Here is a 16704-nt window from a genome sequence, read left to right as displayed (position 1 = left end):
TTTTCCAGTTTGTAGCTCACCCTCTGCAGGTATTTCAATGTGCAATCAATCCTCCATCCAGTTTATTTAGATGGAGAACTGAAGACCCAAAGAGAGAACTCTGTTTGCCCAGGGCATCCAGTACATTATATGGAAGTTGAGCTCCAGACTCAGGCTGTCGGACCCAGTCAGTTTCTTTCCAGGTGAGTGAATGGAATAGCAGTACTGGAAACTTGGGCCTAACCTTCTGGGATCTAAACTCAGTGTGCACTGGGAACGTAGGTGCTAGTATTTGGAGCTGGGAGGAAAGACCACTATCATTCATCACTGCACACACTGCCGGGGCCAAATGTGGAAGTGAAAGCACCTGAATTCTATATAAAAATTCAAAGGGAAGACAGAGGGGCTCATTCAGATTATTTATTAAGAGCAAAAGTCGGGCCATCCCATCTGTGTGATATTGCAACATGAAAAGTCACATACATACTAAGGAGACCCCATAGAATTGAGAACCTTTCAACAGTACAGAGCCATAGATTACAAAGTTAAAATACAAATGATCCCCCAGATTTGGCAGGAAACAAGGACAATATGAGGAGGCCTGGAATGGAAGGGCACTTACTTTTCAATAAGGCAGTTACAAAATGGGAAAAAAAAAACCCCAAAACCTCATACCCCAAAATATACTCTGATGAGCGTAGCAGACAATAGAAATATAAAAGAGGGATCCTGTATAACTCTCTGTCATTGGCAAATGTGTTCATTACATGAAAGCAACCGAAGGGCTTGTGTTTTAAGATGCAAGCTAGATGAAACAACTGACTGTAGACATTTCTACCTCAAGAACAGTTCATATCTTGCCCCAGGCTGGATTCTACCTCAAAACATCAGACCCACTTTACCATTTCTAACCATAAACTTGGAAACAGTCTATACTACAATGAAAGGAATAAAAAGGCACCCCTAAAGCACCATGCTTCCCAAGGCATGATCTTGAGCTCGTCTGCCCTTCAGTTCAACTGCCCAGCTCAGTAACAGGGACCAGGAGCTAGGACCAGCTGAATTATACAACTTCAAAGGATCACCTGGAAGGCAGATGTCTGATCAAGAGATCATAGACCAAGCCCATTTCATGAGAATTTAAATGCTAGGACAATACTACATCTTCCACTAGGGCTTTTGAACCCTGGTTTTAAATTACGGGCTAGATCTGTTATCCCCTACTACTCATTTTGCAAAACTCAACTGGCCTAAACATTTCACTCAATCTTGAGTTCTGCAGGTTGGTCCCTGAGAGCCAGGTTGGCCTTGGGAATTTCTGCTCAATTTTAAGTTCTCAAGAATCTGAGGGCAGCTGACTTAGGCTGAATTAGAGTTATCCTGTAAGTCAGAAAGAATGTTAGACAGGTCAAGAGGGCCAGAGGTTGGTTCTGAAGACGCCATACGACTTCAGGCACATCTTTATGAGTTTTAGTTTCCCCATCTCTAAAAATAGACGATTGGACAACAGCAAGCTTAACAGACTTTCCACCCTGAAAATACAGCACTTCTCTGGTGCTGAGACCCTTAAGTCCTAAAGCTTTGTTTTCTCAGTAAAAACAGTGTGAAGTCCTTACAGGAATCTAAGATACAAGTTCTGGGCAACCATGAAAACTTTAAACTTCATGCAAAGCAACGAAGTTATAAATCTTCCAGCTGAATATTTTCCTGATGTTGTGAGCATCCGTTTTTGTGGGGCAAGCACAAAACTGAGTCATCTGTCTTTTAGTAGGCTGCTAACATCTTCTCGTCCCCCCCTCTCCTCTCCCCCAGCTTTGGCAAGAACAAGCCAGCCAGTAGGGTTTTCTCAACATTCTCCAACAAGGAACTGAGTGGACTAATACTCAGGGGTAAGGACGGTATCCCAAAGTGTCCTAGCATTGTTTCTTTCCAAAAGGCAAACGCTATGCTTTGGGACAGCGCCAGCAATTAGGTGCTTTGCCAAAAATAACTTGTCCCATGTGGCCCCCATGGGGCACAGACTAAGATGGAAATTACAGAGAACATAGAAAAGCCAGAGGTTTACAAAGAACAGGCTTCTCCAGGAGGTAGTGGGTTCTCTGTCCTTGGAGGTGTTTAAGTCCAGACTGCTCAGCCCCTTGGTGGGACAGTTGTAGGCAGAATGTCAGCACCTATGTGGAGACTAGACTGGATGACTTGACAGCCCTTTCTCAACTTTGAGATCTTGTCATTGTAATGACTGAGAGCGCCTCTGGATGACTTCCAGGAAGCAGCTGCTCTGGGATCTACACCAGGCACAGCCTCCCTCAATAGGCAAGGCACCCAGAGTAAGTTCCTTCTTCCATTCTCTCCCTCCCACCAGGCAGTTGCCCTGTAGGATATTAACAAAAAACCTCCCATAAAATAAAGAGCCAAAACACCAAAATTAGATGCAACACTGCAGATGCAAACAATTGTTACTATCTGTTCTCTGAAAGGCTAGCAGTGACTATTTAGCTATGACAGGAACATTTAACGACTTGGCAGCTGTAACACGTAAGTAAAATTCCTCTTCATTTTACAACACTGGTCTTGAATACTTTGGTTTTTAATCTTTCATGAGATTCAGCTATGATCTTTTTTACATGCTGTTGCCAGCCTAAGAGTTTGTTCTTTGAAGCAAGAAGTTTGTCCATTGGTTTTTTAAAAATCTTAAAACAACATGAATGGCAGGATACGATGTTTCCATGTGAGAACCTTCAGGGCATATCAAAGAACCATACCAGGCTGGAAGTGAGGCAGGAACCATACTCTTTAAGAAGACAACACCATTTCTGGATTTCAAATTCCAGTTTTGCCCAGAAGCACCAAGAGGAAAGAAGGCAATGCTGCTATGTCACGGGTGGAGGGAAGCGCCAAGAGCCCTTGATGGGTGGCATAAAAATGGGGCAGCCAAGATGAACACTGCTTTCCCCACACCCCACTGCTCCCTGAAGCCAGACCCCGTTGCTCTGGAGGGCCTGGCCACTTCTCACAGGCAGGAGTCCCTTCCGCACAGATAGAGCCACCAGAAACTGCAGAAGAGGCTAAGGCGAGTGGTTTAGTGGTTTGATGAAAGAACAGATTTCTGGACATAAGAAAAACAAAGGTTCAAATAGCTTTGTCTTTTCTCTCACCTGACCTGTTGAAAGGTCAGGTTGAAAAGATGCCCACAACCTCCACTTTCCACAAGTACCTCTCCTTAGAGGAAAGACAACAAGGGGCCCAAGTGGACACACAATATCTGGCTGAAGGTAAAACGTTTCCCCAGGTTTCGCTTTGGAACAAAGATTCTTTCAGACACACTAGAACAGATGGATCCTACCACCATATATTCTTGTGCAGAAGCTACTGTCTCTCTCAACTGGGAAAACAGATTTGCTGCTAAAGAAATAGTGATGTGACCTACACGCCCACAATTCTGGTTTACATATCAGAAAAATACACTTTTTTACTCATTAAGATGTGGACATTTCCATGGAGCAAGTTAACAACGCCTTAACCTGCAGGCCCCATCTGCCCCTCAGCCTTCTTGGTGCCTGTATCAACATCTTTCAGCTGTAAGCAGGGAGAGACTCTCTAAACACATAGTGAATGTGAATGACTGAAAACACTCACAGAGCACTGGAACATGCCATCCATAGCCAGGAGGCATACCAAAATAGGATGCCCTCACAGTCGAGTATATTCTATGTACACCCATTTATACACATGTAATTAAAAAGGCTGCAATCTGCTAGACATGCACTTTGAACACAGGCGAAAGCTTTGCTGCAATGGAACACACTGCATTTTAGTGAGCATGGTGACCCTGTCCCCATTCCACAGAAAGCGTAGTACTCTGCTCCACAGAACTGAGACCTTTGGACACTCCGCCACCCTGCTCAGTAGTGGGTGTAGTTCTGACTTCTCTGTGATGGTGCTCAGATTAAGCCATCTGTGAAACTCTGCCAGGCCAGGCTGTCCATTCTTCTTATTTAAGGCTTAAGAAATAACTCAGAATTGAAACTAAGTAGGAAAATGACATCTTTGACCACACGTCAAGATGGTCATAAATCAGAATCCAAATCCTTTTCTTCTCTTTCTCCCACCCTCCTACCCCATACCCTCTGCCCTCCACTACACAGATTAAAGAATTCTGCAAAAGCATATTTTTGGATATAAAGCTTTGTTTTCACAGGATACTTTGGCTCTGATATAATTAGATTGAGGAGTTCAACGTTTTGAACAAAAAAATTAGGTAATTTTCAAAAATTATTTTAGCAATCTTTCTAAGAGGGAGGCTAATTGTTCACAAAAATGAGCATCAGATGGAATTGACCTCTGTTGCCCAAACTCATGATTTGCTGATGACCAGAGCCCAGGGAGTCAAGGCCAGCCAGCCTTTCAATCCTAAGCTGGACTTCTGGGCAGGAATCACATGGCCCCTGGCAGCTTGCATGGTGGTTGTGAACTTAGGATGAAAACTTCTAAAAACACTTACTCTAAATTACTAAATATGTCAGTGTGTCAATGCATTTATTGCCAAGAAGCTTGGCTGAAGGTCATAATATCTAACTGCACCCCAAAAAGTGAAGCATAGTGGGGTGCATAAGGGATAGTATCATCTGTGAGGGTCTCTATATCAGCGTTTCTGGAACCCTCAACAAAATCAGTTTTGCACATGCAACTGTCCTGAAATCCTTATCTGATCAGAAACTTCCTTGTTGGTGTATCAGGATTTCCTCCACATTCTAGCAGTTAAGTGGTGAGCAACAGAAATGGCAGAGGTCTCAGTAATGAGGTGTGAAGCAGATGTTACAAGGCTGGTACTATTAGTGACAGCTCAATTAGCCAATACCTACTGAGTGAGTGCCTCCTGTGTACAAGGCACAGGGTGAGTGAGGGGGACCAGTGTCAAACTGATCTGCTGATAAATGACAAAGCTTGCAACAAAGCGGGCGGGATATCTATGTCGCCAGCGGGCAGCATGCAAGTCCAGATGTGGGTCTGCTCATGCACTTCCACGGTCAATTGCACCTTGCAGCTATTCCAAGCTACGGCTCACATGTGGCAGCCTGGTGGAGAAGAAGGTGATTACCAAAATATTTCTTATCCCACATTTCCAGTAGAATTGACTTAATGCTTTGTTGAATGCTGAAATACATAGTTTTAAATTCTTTTAATGATCCTGATTTTTTTAGTCCAGAGTTATCTTAAAAGAAAGTCTTTCTATACACATGCTGAATCATGAGAATATAATCCTCCTGACCAAAAAGATTTACAATATTCATCATTCAAACTTTTTTATTTACAATAATATTTAACAGTCTTTATGGGCTTAAATGTAGCAGATATCACCTGTGCATCAAGCATTACACTTCATTCCTTTAAGATGTGCTTCATCCTCACTCAAGCTGCTTGCCACCCTCCGATTTCTGGTCCAGTCTACTCTTGTTACTCTTCACCATGTAGATGAAGTAGGCAAGGGTCTCTTTTTCATTCACAGGTATGTTCCTGAAGTGTCGACTCACAGTCTATGTGGGGAGAAAATACCAAAGTTCCTTAAACCAGGCATAAATCACACCGCAAATTCTACATTGTACAAAGAGGGGAACACGGAGTTGTTTGCAAGCTGTGGCGGGAATTACAAATGCTGCAGAACTTCCTGCTGTGTGTGGAACTCAGAATGCCCTTTGCCCTTTCTCCCCAGGGATGTAGGTGGTTTAATTTCCAGGATCCAAAAGTAGCTTTTTAACCTACAACTCTTCAAGGTGCAGTTCTATTTCAGTGGCAGCCTACCACCTGTCATGGCATAATTTCACAGTCATACTCATGGAGGAGAGACGGGGACTGCTCTGACGGGGACTCATGGAGGAGAGACGGTTGGCCAGCTGCTACCAAACCTCTCAGGCCTTGAAAGTGGGAAGAAATGTGTTTTTTAAAAATTGTGGGACAGGCGTGGTGGCTCACACCTATAATCCCAATGCTTTGGGCGGTTAAGGCGGGAGGATCAGTTGAGGCCAGGAGTTCAAGACCAGCCTGGGCAACACAGTGGAGACCTCATCTCTACTAAAAAATTAGCCAGGTGTCATAGCATGCACCTGTGGTCCCAGCTACTCAGGAGGTTGAGGTGGGAGGATCACTTGAGCCCAGGAGGTTGAAGCTGCAGTGAGCTGTGACTGCGCTATTGCACTCCAGCCTAGGGGACACAGCGAGACCTTGTCTCAAAAACAAATAAAAATTGTGTTAGGCTGGGCATGGTGGCTCGTGCCTGTAATCCCTTTGGGAGGCCGAGGCGGGCAGATCACCTGAGGTCAGGAGTCTGAGACCAGCCTGGCCAACATGGTGAAACCCCGTCTCTACTAAAAATACAAAAATTAGCCGGGTGTGGTGGCAGGCACCTGTAATCCCAGCCACTCGGGAAACAGGCAGAGACTCACTTGAACCCGGGAGGCAGAGGTTGTGGTGAGCTGAGATCATAGCAATGCACTCCAACCTGGGAGATAGAGCAAGACTCTGTTTAAAAAAAAAAAAAAAAAAAACTGTGTTAAATGAACAGCCAATTGAACAAATTGAACAGAGGTTATCTGAACCCCAAAATTCTTCTAAGTAGTACATAACTGCCTCCTGAAAGACACATCAGATTTGAAGGAAAATGCATCATTTACTAATACTCCTAATACTTCATTCTGTAAGTAATGAGAATGCAGGTCTCCTCCTGCCCCACCTCATTCTTTCCCTTCCACCGGAGAGAACACTGGCAACGGGTGATGTTATTTTAAAGTAGGAGAGGCTTCTGACCTCCTCTGTGTCATCTGGACACTGGTGAAGAAGTTGTTTAAGAAAAAGTGACGGCCGAGCAAGAAACCTCTAAAGGAAAAACCAAAAATGAAATAGGCTGGAAGCCTTTCAGGAAATCTCAGTGGATCAAGGTGACTGAAACAGATAAAAAAAAGACAGAGAGCTAGACATGAAGAGTGATTATCTCTGGATGATAGAATTATATTTTTCTTTTCTCCATTTTCCAACTTTTCTATAACAGGCAGAAAAATATATTAAGAGGGATTAAGAAAGAAAAGAAGGATGAGAAAATACCTGCAGAAGTGGCAAAGACAGAATTATCAAGCCAGGCAGTTCATGTATTTTAAAAATGGCCAATAGAGCACTTCCCCCTACTCCAAACTGTGTTAACTCAGGGCAGGAGAAGACTTTCTTGGGTGCCATTCATTAAAATACTTTCATTACCAACACCAGAGTAGGAGAAATCAAGGGAAAAAAAATAGCTCCTGTAGAACATCAGGAAGGTTTTGAAATGATTAATCTGACACACAAAATGATCATATCTATAAGAATCTTGCTAAGCCAGGCACAGTGGCTCATGCCTGTAATCCCATCACTTTGGGAGGCTGAGATAGAAGGATTGCTTGAGCCAAAGAGAATCACTTGAGCAACATAGTGAGGCCGCGTCTCTACAAAAATAAAATTAGCTGTGCACAGGGGTGTGCTACTCTGGAGGCTGAGGTGGGAAGGATCACTTAAAGCTGCGAGGTTGGGGCTGCAGTGAGCCCAGACCGTGCGTGCCATTGCACTCCAGCCTGGGTGATAAAGCAAAACCCTGTCTCAAAAAAAAAAAAAAAAAAAAAAAAGGAATCTTGCAAAAAGGATTCAAACAAATGAACACTCAGGACTTAGAATCTGGAGTCATGAGATCCCAGGCTAAATTCAGCTATCAATTTGCTGTGTGATTTTAAGCAAATCCTTTCCTCTTTCTGTGCCATGGTTTCTCTTCTGGAGCTGAGGCCTTTGCAGGTCTAAAGCTGTGGGGTTCTAAATTGTGCCAAAGAGGAATACGGAGTTGCTTCCAGAACTCTGGAGGAGATTACAATTAGCAGACACACACAGTAAGGGAGAATCAGGGTAACCATCAGCAGCAGCACAATGCTGGCTCTCTTTAGAGGGCAATTTTGTCTACCTACTTCTGCTAACTGGGCCTTATTGAAGCCTGGTCTGGTCTGCAACTTGTAGTGTCGTTTATAACGTCGTAGGGTGTTCACTTGCAGCTGGAACAGATCAACCTAGGGAGAAGAGGAGAAAAATGTTATCCATCACCTGACCAACCAGGACTCACCAAGAGCCCACTACGTGCCTAGCACTACACTAAGGTAGGGATGAGGATGGGGAGGGCTTCAAAAGAGGTCTTAGAAATGGTCCATTGAGGACTAGTAACTGGTTGGGAGGGCAAAAGTAACAGTGGAAAAACAGTTCTGGCTGGGGTGGGCTGATCTCACACAACTGGTGGAGAAGGTAAAGCTTAAGCTAAGGAGAAGCAGGGTCTGACAAGGCACTGAGAAACAGGGTAGGGAATAGGGGAAAAGAGCACAGAAAGCTGGGAGAGGCACAGATGGGCAAGGGGGTCACAGGCAACTGTGATGGGTTTAAAAGGTGAGAATGGATGGTAGCACATCTAGAAAAACAGAAGGAGCTATCACAGAGGGTAGAGGGTGATGGCGCAGGATGGGTCTGGTGGTGGTTGTTGGGAAGACTGATGGGGGAATACAGAGGGAGATGCTATAGCAACAAGCAGAATGAGGTAAAGAGGTTGAGCTTTGAAGAGGCAGTGATGCTAGAAGGGACACCAAAGATGGAGGGCAAAGGCAAAAACCAGAGACATCCTGGAGGAAGACAGGCCAGAATGAGGCAGCGACCAGCTAAAGGGGCACAAAGGAGGGCAGTGGGAAGAACTGTTATCCTCAAATAGCTCTTTCCTAGGCCCAGCCTTCTGGTATTAGAATCCTTAACCTCCCTCCAGAGAAAGTTCAAAAGTTACTGTAGTGAATGTGCAAACCAGCAGGTTAGGGTTGGGGTCTTTGCAGATGACTGGATAACAGAGGGGAAGGGACCCCCCTTTTTGTTTCTAACAAAGGAAGAGAGGAAAGCTGCATAGTCATGAAAAATCGAAGGCCCATAAAGTTGGGCTGCCTTTACCTGCCTCTAAAAGAGCTGTTCTTGCTTCAGGCAGGTGGAGAGCACTTAAAAACAAAATGAATGATCAATATGAGGGGCCAAAGTCCTTCATTCTTTTCAAAACATTCCTTAAAACCTTTTTTTTTTTTTTTCTTTTTGGTGAAAACCACTTAGAAATAGAATAGATCCATTTCTTTATAAAATAACAATAATGCCAAAAGCAACAGCAAGATTCTGTAAACCAACATTGGAAAAGGGGACACAGGGAGGGGCAGAGGGAAAGGGCCAGATTTTCAACGGTTTCCTCCACATCTGCAGACAAAGGCCCGCCTACTCTTTCTATTCCTACACAGTCATTTTCACTCTGAGTGCTAACAGGCGGTTGCCTTATGAAATATTCATGTGTCAAATATTCAATGTACACTATAAACGGTTCTTCTTTTGCTGAGTCTTGAGTGAAAACAATTTAGTAGAAAGAAAATCCAATATTCCTTCCTGAAGCCTCACTTAATAGACACAGGCACCTGAAGGGAAGGCGGCCTTCCAGTTTGAGAAGCCTAGGTCACATGGTCTAGCGCAGTGGTTCTCAACACAGGATGATTTTGTCTTGTAAAGGAGGTGTGGCAATGTCTGGAGACACTTTTCGATTGTCATGACTCAGGATGGTGATGGGTAGAATCCCATGAGGGGATGCTGCTGAGGCATGCTGTTAAATATCCTACAATGCAGAGGACAGTCCCCACAACAAAAACTATCTGACCCCAAATGTCAACAGTGCTAGAGCTGAGAAAACCAGGTCCAGTTTAGTCAACTTTGAAATGGATCCTTGGAAACAGCCTGGACTAGGTGTCAAGAAATCAGTGAGAGAAAATCTGAGCTGGTATGAACTGATGACCTACATCTTCATTTTTTGGGGAAGAGACTTCTCCCAAACCATTACACACTCTCTAAAGGTTTTAAACAAGGTTTTAAACAAAGTGACACTGTGGTTGTATTTATGCATTTGTCAGGGGCGTCTTGCAGAAAAACAGTGTGGTCTACTGGAAAGGGCCCCAGACTAGAGCCTCCAAACTATATACATGACCTCAGCTCTCTGCGCCTGTCCATAAAATGATGAGGCAGTCTGACCAGTGGGTATCCAAGCTTTTAGCTCTCAGATTCCACATTACTATAATTCACTTTTCAAACAATCCACAGCAAAATAAAGGGGACTAAAATTACTTCTTAACACAAAAAGCAGAGCAGGCCAGAGGTGAGGATCAGATTAGAATCCATTTTTCCAGCTTCCGCAAATTGAGTTCTTTGACCTTTACCTCAGGAATGTCAGTGTCGTGCTCGGGAGAATCTCCACCATCATCACTTGTCTTCCTCTTCCTTTTATTTCGGACACTCTGGATGAAATTTTTGTGAAAATCACAGATATACAGGTGCCTTACCTGACGGACAAAAAAATCAAAGTCAGAGTTGGCCAATTCCTTGGAGACAGCAACAGGTATCTGTCAAACTGTGGGGCTTCCGTCCACTGCAGGGCATTGGAGAGAGAGACGGAAGACAAGATGTAGGCCATCATTCCTAGAAGCTCACTACTGAGGTGCAGAAGAACACAAAGAGAACGCTAACATCACACTTTGTGGCATATCATACACCAAGCCTCCAGTGAATGGTGAAAACAGTAAATGGTACAGATTCAGCAAAGGAAGAGATTCCTGCAACAGAGATGCTCAGGGTGAAGGGCCCTGACTAAAAGGGAGGACTTTAGGCAGACAGGAAGCATTCCAGATGGGTAGGAGTGCCAAGACTTTAGAGTTCCCAATGGAGGATGACAGAAAGAGTGAGTGAGGAGGCCCAGGGTACAGTGTCAGTTGGGTGATGATGGCTGCCCATGTAGGAGCATAATGAAAAAGTGAGGCATCTGGGCGGTGGGCATGAGAACAGCTTAGACTTTCCTTCCGACAAGACAGAGTTCCTCAAGGAAGCAGGGAGTAATGCGACATTTTCAGAAGACCTGTAGGAGTCATGAACTTATAGTGGGCTGGAATGCACTGTCCTGGGGAGGAGGAAAGCAGGACACAAGGGACTGTGGCAATGGTATTCAGGACACTCTATTTTTACACTTACAATAGCTACTATTGTAGGATAATAACTCTCTGAAAAACTTTGTTTCTATGTGTCAGTTTATAATTCTTGCATTATCTCACATCTGATCCACAAAGAAAAGTGGAAAAAGATGTGGAAATTCTTACAAGGTAGAACCACATACAAGAAGGTGGATACTACAGATTTTCTAATACAGGATGGAGGTAAGTGAAGGTGGCAGCAACAGCTAAGACATGAAGAATCCTCCATGGCTGGCTGGAGGAGCCACTGAAAAACCTTACAGAAACTGAATGCCTGGCAAATGACTTGGGGTTGTTGATAGTGACACAGCTGTTTCACAAATGTTCTGCAGAGACTTCTGAATTTGAGTTTATTCCTTAAATCCTTAAAGATAAAAGTAAGCTGGCAGGAAATTGCATCAATTAATTCAGACCTTTTCATGGAAAAAATAATGAAAACTGTTTATTCAGATGAATGATCACTTTCATGTGGCTGAATTAGTGAGTCATGAATACTTTTAAGTTTATACCGTGATGGTGTCTTGCAGACAGGAGGTACTCGAAAAATGTTGATGTACCAATATAGGAAGTCTCCTATATCTAAAAGTGGCTTAGGCTAATGAAAGCCACCACTTACGTGGTTACAAATTGGGATAGCTTTGTCAGATTCAACTCAGACTTTCGAACACAGCACATGCCACTGTCCCTAAGAATCCCACCTAGCTGATGTATATAATACTGAACATGCTTTTCTCCAGGAAGAAAGCACAACAAAGCCAACTCTACATCCCTGAGAGGAAGCTGGTCCTGCATGTTAGCTAGACTGGCGAGACCACTCAGATCAACTGCTCAAGTTCACATTAACAAACTTCATAGGAGAACAGGCGGCTTCCTAAAGCTTCGGCTGGGAGATTTCAGATCAGGACAATAGAATAACAGAATCCTAGTTGTAAGAGAATTTAGCAATCACTAGTACAATCCCACTGACCCCAATCCCGTTTTCTAGACGGGTAAAAATGAAGCCATCCAGAGTGAGGAAATGACCTGGCCAAGGTCACCCAGGCCTTCTGCCCCCCTAGTACATGTCTTTTCCTACCCCAGCATTTTCCTTTATACTATTCTCAACATCCACTTTTCTCCAGAAAAAAAAAAAAAAAAGCAGAAATATATCAACTGGAGGTGTATTAATATTTTAATAGATCACAGAACACTGCCAAAGTCTATATAAAATGAGTTAAACAGCCTGAGTTGAATTTTTGGTGCTGTTATTTAAAAAGGTTCTCTGCTAGACTCTAGACTCTCTTACAAGATAAATAATCATTTTCTCCTTAACCCTTTTCACGTACATACTGGTTTTCAGAAATTTCAGAGCTCAGTGGCCTTTGGGAGTGGGGTCGGGGCAGGAGGTAGTAGCAAAGGCTCTAGTTTTTTTCTTTCACTTTCTGCAATAGCTAAAAATTCTTGTAACATAGCAGTTACTTGGAATTGAATTCCTGCCCAAGCCTGTGAGAAAGAAATAGAATCCCTTTTAGAAATAATGACTACACAACACCACCTTAAAACAAATTGTGAGTGATTCCACCTGGAAACCTTACTCCTTCAGAAGTTACCTTTTGGGAACACTAATGCTAGGCTCAGGCTGCCCTTCTTCTAGATAGTGGGTGTGAAATGATCAGCATAGCTCAACGTAGGTTTTCAAGTAGAGTCAATGGGTAAATAAAAGGAGTCCTGGTTGCAGCAGCAAAATCATTCAGATGGGAAGGCATCCAGTGATCTAAAAGGACTGGAAGATTCTATTTTTTTAAAGACTGGAAAATATTATTATAAGCTGCTCAAGTAAAGCAGCTTCTAACAACCTACACAGAAGGTAGGCAGTGTTTCTAAGCGGATGAATTCATTGTCATAAGCATTTCACCTCAATAGGTGACCTAACAAGGGATCACCTTGTTGTCTAGCCCCTTGTTTGTTCTCAGATAATTTCCATTCATGCATTCATTGATAGAGATTTGTAGTAAGAAAGCTATTAACTCTCTCCCAACCACTTAAAAATAGCAACTGTCCATGCAAGAGTAGCAACTGTATTATAACGATTAACTTAAAAACAGGGGTAGGAGGGAAGAGTCTGAAGAAAGGACAGGGGGCTGGGCGCAGTGGCTCACGCCTGTAATCCTAGAACTTTGGGAGGCCTAGGCTGGTGGATCATTTGAGGTCAGAGTTCAAGATCAGCCTGTCCAACATGGCGAAACCCCATCTCCACTAAAAATACAAAAATTAGCCAGGCATGGCAGCAAACGCCTGTAATCCCAGCTAAGCAGGAGGCTAAGGCAGGAGAATCGCTTCAACCTAGGAGGTGGAGGTTGCAGTGAGCTGAGATCTTGCCACTGCACTCCAGCCTGGGTGGCAAAGGAGAGACTCTGTCTCGAAAAAAAAAAAAGAAAGGACAGGAGAGATTTTTTATTTATTAGAGACTTAATGAAGACTTATGTATAGGGCTTGGAAGTAAATTAGATACTATGTTTAAGAAATTAACCAGCCTCCTAGGTGCTGTGTGTATCTGACACCCTCACTTCCTATCTCTGGGCCTATTTCAACCCTAAAACCAGAGAGGAAACATGCACTCCCTTTCAGTTTAACAAGCAGTCTCTGATTTCCTACAACTGTGGAGAAATTCTGATTCTAAAAGAGAATGGATGTTAACCACCTAAGCTCTTAGCTAGTTTACCTGAATACTAAATATCCCCTTAACTCATTTCCAGTTCCTAATCATGAAGCAATCACTTAAGGCTTGCAGCAACAGATGTCAAACTAAAAAGTTCTTAATTGGTTGACAATAGGCACAGCTTCAGAATTGTTACCTAGAAGTGGTGAAATCACACAGAAGTTTCCTATAACACGCCACAAAGAGCAGGGCAATCCGATTTAAATTTAAATCTCCACCCCCTTATTTCAAAAGAAACTACCACTAAGAAAACTGATTTCTTTTCTTCCCCCTCCAGTCACATCGACTGCAAGAGTCATTTCCCAAGACCTGGCCTTGGTCTTATTTCTGCCACATCCTAGAAAAACCCATTCCCACAGTTGCCTGCGAAGCAGCTAGCTCAGTGACACTCTGCAGACACCGAGGCTGCGGGAGCCAGGGAAGTAACTGCCACCTTTCTCTGTCTGAAGGAATAACAGGGTTCCTAGAAGGAGAGAGAAGTTGGAAAAGAGCCGGGTATCTTCATCACTCGCCCCTCCGATTCTTGCTCCTTCAAGGGCCAACAAAATTAACCCACCTCTCCCTGCTCTAAAGTCTAAACCATAAACCAATAAAACAAGTTGGAAACTGCTGTCCAATCTTCCCAGGCAGCAGGAGTCCTGAAGTCCCCGCCCCCATCCTCCCGGATCTGGGTAGAATCAGTCGGAGCATGTCAGCGCTGGAGCGGCCTTTGAAATGCCGAGTCCAACTCAGTTCTGCAGACGCGGGGCGGCGAGGCCCACGGCGGGGAGTACCCAGGGAGTCCCGACCGCAGCCCGGGGCAGCGGACGGAGAGCTGGGGGCGCCGGGGCCCAGATGCGGGCGGGGGCGGACTCACGCTCTTGTCGATGTCCAGCTTGAGTTTCTTCTGCGAGATGCTCTTCTGGACCCTCTTGCTGAAGGAGGCGTTGCCCGCGGGCCGGACGCAGCGCTCGCCGTCCTCGATGAGGCAGCAGCTCTGGCCGTAGCCCGGGGCGGCGGCGGCGGCGGCGGGGGCGGCGGGGGGCCCTTCGCGGCTGTCCTCCTCCGTGCTGAAGCCGTTCATCTCCCCGCCCCGGGCCGGTCCCCCTGGGGGAGGGTCCCCGGTAGGCCACTCCGCGGCCGCGCGTGCCGCGGGGCAGGTCGCTGAGACCCCCGCACCCGAGGGTCCCAGAGTCCGTGTCCAGCCCGGGCGCTGCCCTGCCCCGCGTCCGAGAGGCCTGGGTCCCTCGGCCCCCGGCTCTCCGCCTCCGGAAGCCCCCTTCCTCCCCGCTCGAGGCCCCGGGGTCGGCTCCCGCGGCTCGCAGGGCCCCGCCGGGGGTCACCCGGAGGAGCCTTCTGCCGGGGGCCCAGAACCGTAACCCTGCAGCGGGGGCGTCCGGGAGGGCGTCCCAGGAAACAGCCGCTCCCTAAGGACTCCGGGCCTGGGTTGCCAGGGGGTTTCGAAGGCCCCCGCCGGCTCCCGCCTTCTTTCGGCTGCGGGGCAAACTCGCTGCCGGGCAGCTCCCCCGGGGTGGCACGGCCTCCTCGCGCGGGGCCCGGCCTCGAACCCGCGGCACCCGGGCCCCGCGGCTCGTCCGGCCCACTCCACCCCTGCAGCAGCTCAGCTGCGCCCCGAGTCCCGCGGCAGCCCCAGGGCCGCCCGGCCGCCGCCCGCCGAACGCGCCGCACCACAACAGTTCGCTCCCCCCGCCCTCCGCGGGACAACGGAAGTCCCGCCTTCACGCGACCATTGGTCTCATTTGCTCTCTGGGCGGGGCTGCTGCCGCCGCTGGCGCGTCCCATTGGGCGTCACCGCCGCCAGTCTCCGGCGCTAGGCTACTTCCTGGACTCTGCTGGGATGGGTTCAAAGTAGAGAAAGTGGAAGAGGAAAGAGTTACCCCGGCGAGAACTGGGAACCCGGCCGCAGACTCTCCGGCCCCGGGGAGGGATGGTGAGCAGGAACCTGGCTGGACCGAGGGCCAGACTCCAGGAACAGAGGAACACATTCGGGGACAGACAGTTGAGACGCGGAAGGGGACGCTGAGGGACAGACTTGGAGGAGCGGCATATGAGGGGACCTAGAAAGGATAGAGGTGCTATCATGAGAGGGACGGACTAATAAAATGAAAGGTCCAGGGCCAGAGGACTCGCGGATCCATGGGAGGAAGGGTGGGTGAAATAGGACGGAAAGCCAGTTATGGCGGGAAAGACAGAGGGACAACCACATACAGATACGTGGAAAGACATGCGGAGGAGGTGATGGGGAATCTTGCAAGGTAGTCGCAATGTTGGGGGTAGCCGATCCCTTCCAGACTGTGGAGAGTGGGACTGGCTTGGACGGCGCGGGAAAAAAAAGCAGAGGGGGAAAGAAGACCCTGAGGGGTTTGGGCGACCCCTCCACTGGGACGAATGGGAAGTCCGAATGAGGTCTGGAGGGTGGACTAGGTGAGCCGCGGGCAAGAAGAGAGGCTGCAGGGGAGATGGAGTGAAGGCTGGGAGTGGGGTCCAGGGGCCAATCTCGGGATCTAGATGGAGAAGGGCTGCGGTGTCTTGGGTCCTCCCTGGAGCTCCAAGCTGTAGTTCTATTGCTTTGAGCCCCCAGGTCTACCGGTGAAGTGAATGCGCCCTGCCAAGACCCTGCGCTTGGTTTCAGCGCCCAGGGCGCTACCTCCCCTCCAGGAAGGATATCCTCTGGTCCAGCACTTCAGTCATGCCACCCTCCAACTGGGCAACATGGTGACTGATGAGGTCCGAAGGGCAATGGGACCAGCCCAGGGTCGTGTAGTCATGTAGGGCTGGGCAGCGTTTTATGGACAGGAAAGAACAGAGGATGTGTTAGGTGATAGGTAAGCACATGTTAGGACTAGAGGGCATAGAAGGAGCTTCGGGTTTGTGTCCTGTTGAAAAAGGGGAAGCTACCAGTTTCCATGTTTAGAAGCAGATGTCTGGTGATCTTAAGTTTTGCTC

The 16704-nt window shown here is 46.7% G+C and overlaps 1 protein-coding gene across 1 annotated transcript; it reads right to left on the bottom strand.

Annotated features, from left to right (window-relative positions):
* Nucleotides 1–385: 385 nt before the first annotated feature.
* Nucleotides 386–14875, bottom strand: SAP30L (SAP30 like). The gene is made up of 5 exons (XM_033180693.1): nucleotides 14615–14875; nucleotides 10257–10379; nucleotides 7956–8054; nucleotides 5338–5513; nucleotides 386–5054 (listed from the first exon to the last, which is right to left on the bottom strand). The coding sequence occupies exons 1-4, from the start codon at nucleotides 14819–14821 to the stop codon at nucleotides 5385–5387; spliced, it is 558 nt and encodes a 185-aa protein (XP_033036584.1). The 5' UTR covers nucleotides 14822–14875; the 3' UTR covers nucleotides 386–5054; nucleotides 5338–5384.
* Nucleotides 14876–16704: the final 1829 nt, after the last annotated feature.

The sequence above is a fragment of the Trachypithecus francoisi genome, unplaced genomic scaffold, assembly GCF_009764315.1.
Source record: "Trachypithecus francoisi isolate TF-2019V2 unplaced genomic scaffold, Tfra_2.0 Lachesis_group2, whole genome shotgun sequence".
Classification (NCBI taxonomy): domain Eukaryota; kingdom Metazoa; phylum Chordata; class Mammalia; order Primates; family Cercopithecidae; genus Trachypithecus; species Trachypithecus francoisi.
The sequence above is the reverse complement of the archived record's forward strand: the minus strand, read 5'-3'. Positions and strand labels throughout refer to the sequence as shown.

Coding starts and splice junctions, on each gene's coding strand:
- SAP30L (XM_033180693.1), bottom strand. CDS start 14,821: ATGAACGGCTTCAGCACGGAGGAGGACAGCCGCGAAGGGCCCCCCGCC. Junction 10,380..14,614: donor AGCTGGACATCGACAAGAGC/GTGAGTCCGCCC, acceptor TTTGTCCGTCAG/GTAAGGCACCTGTATATCTG. Junction 5,514..7,955: donor ATAAGGCCCAGTTAGCAGAA/GTAGGTAGACAA, acceptor CTCCCCACATAG/ACTGTGAGTCGACACTTCAG.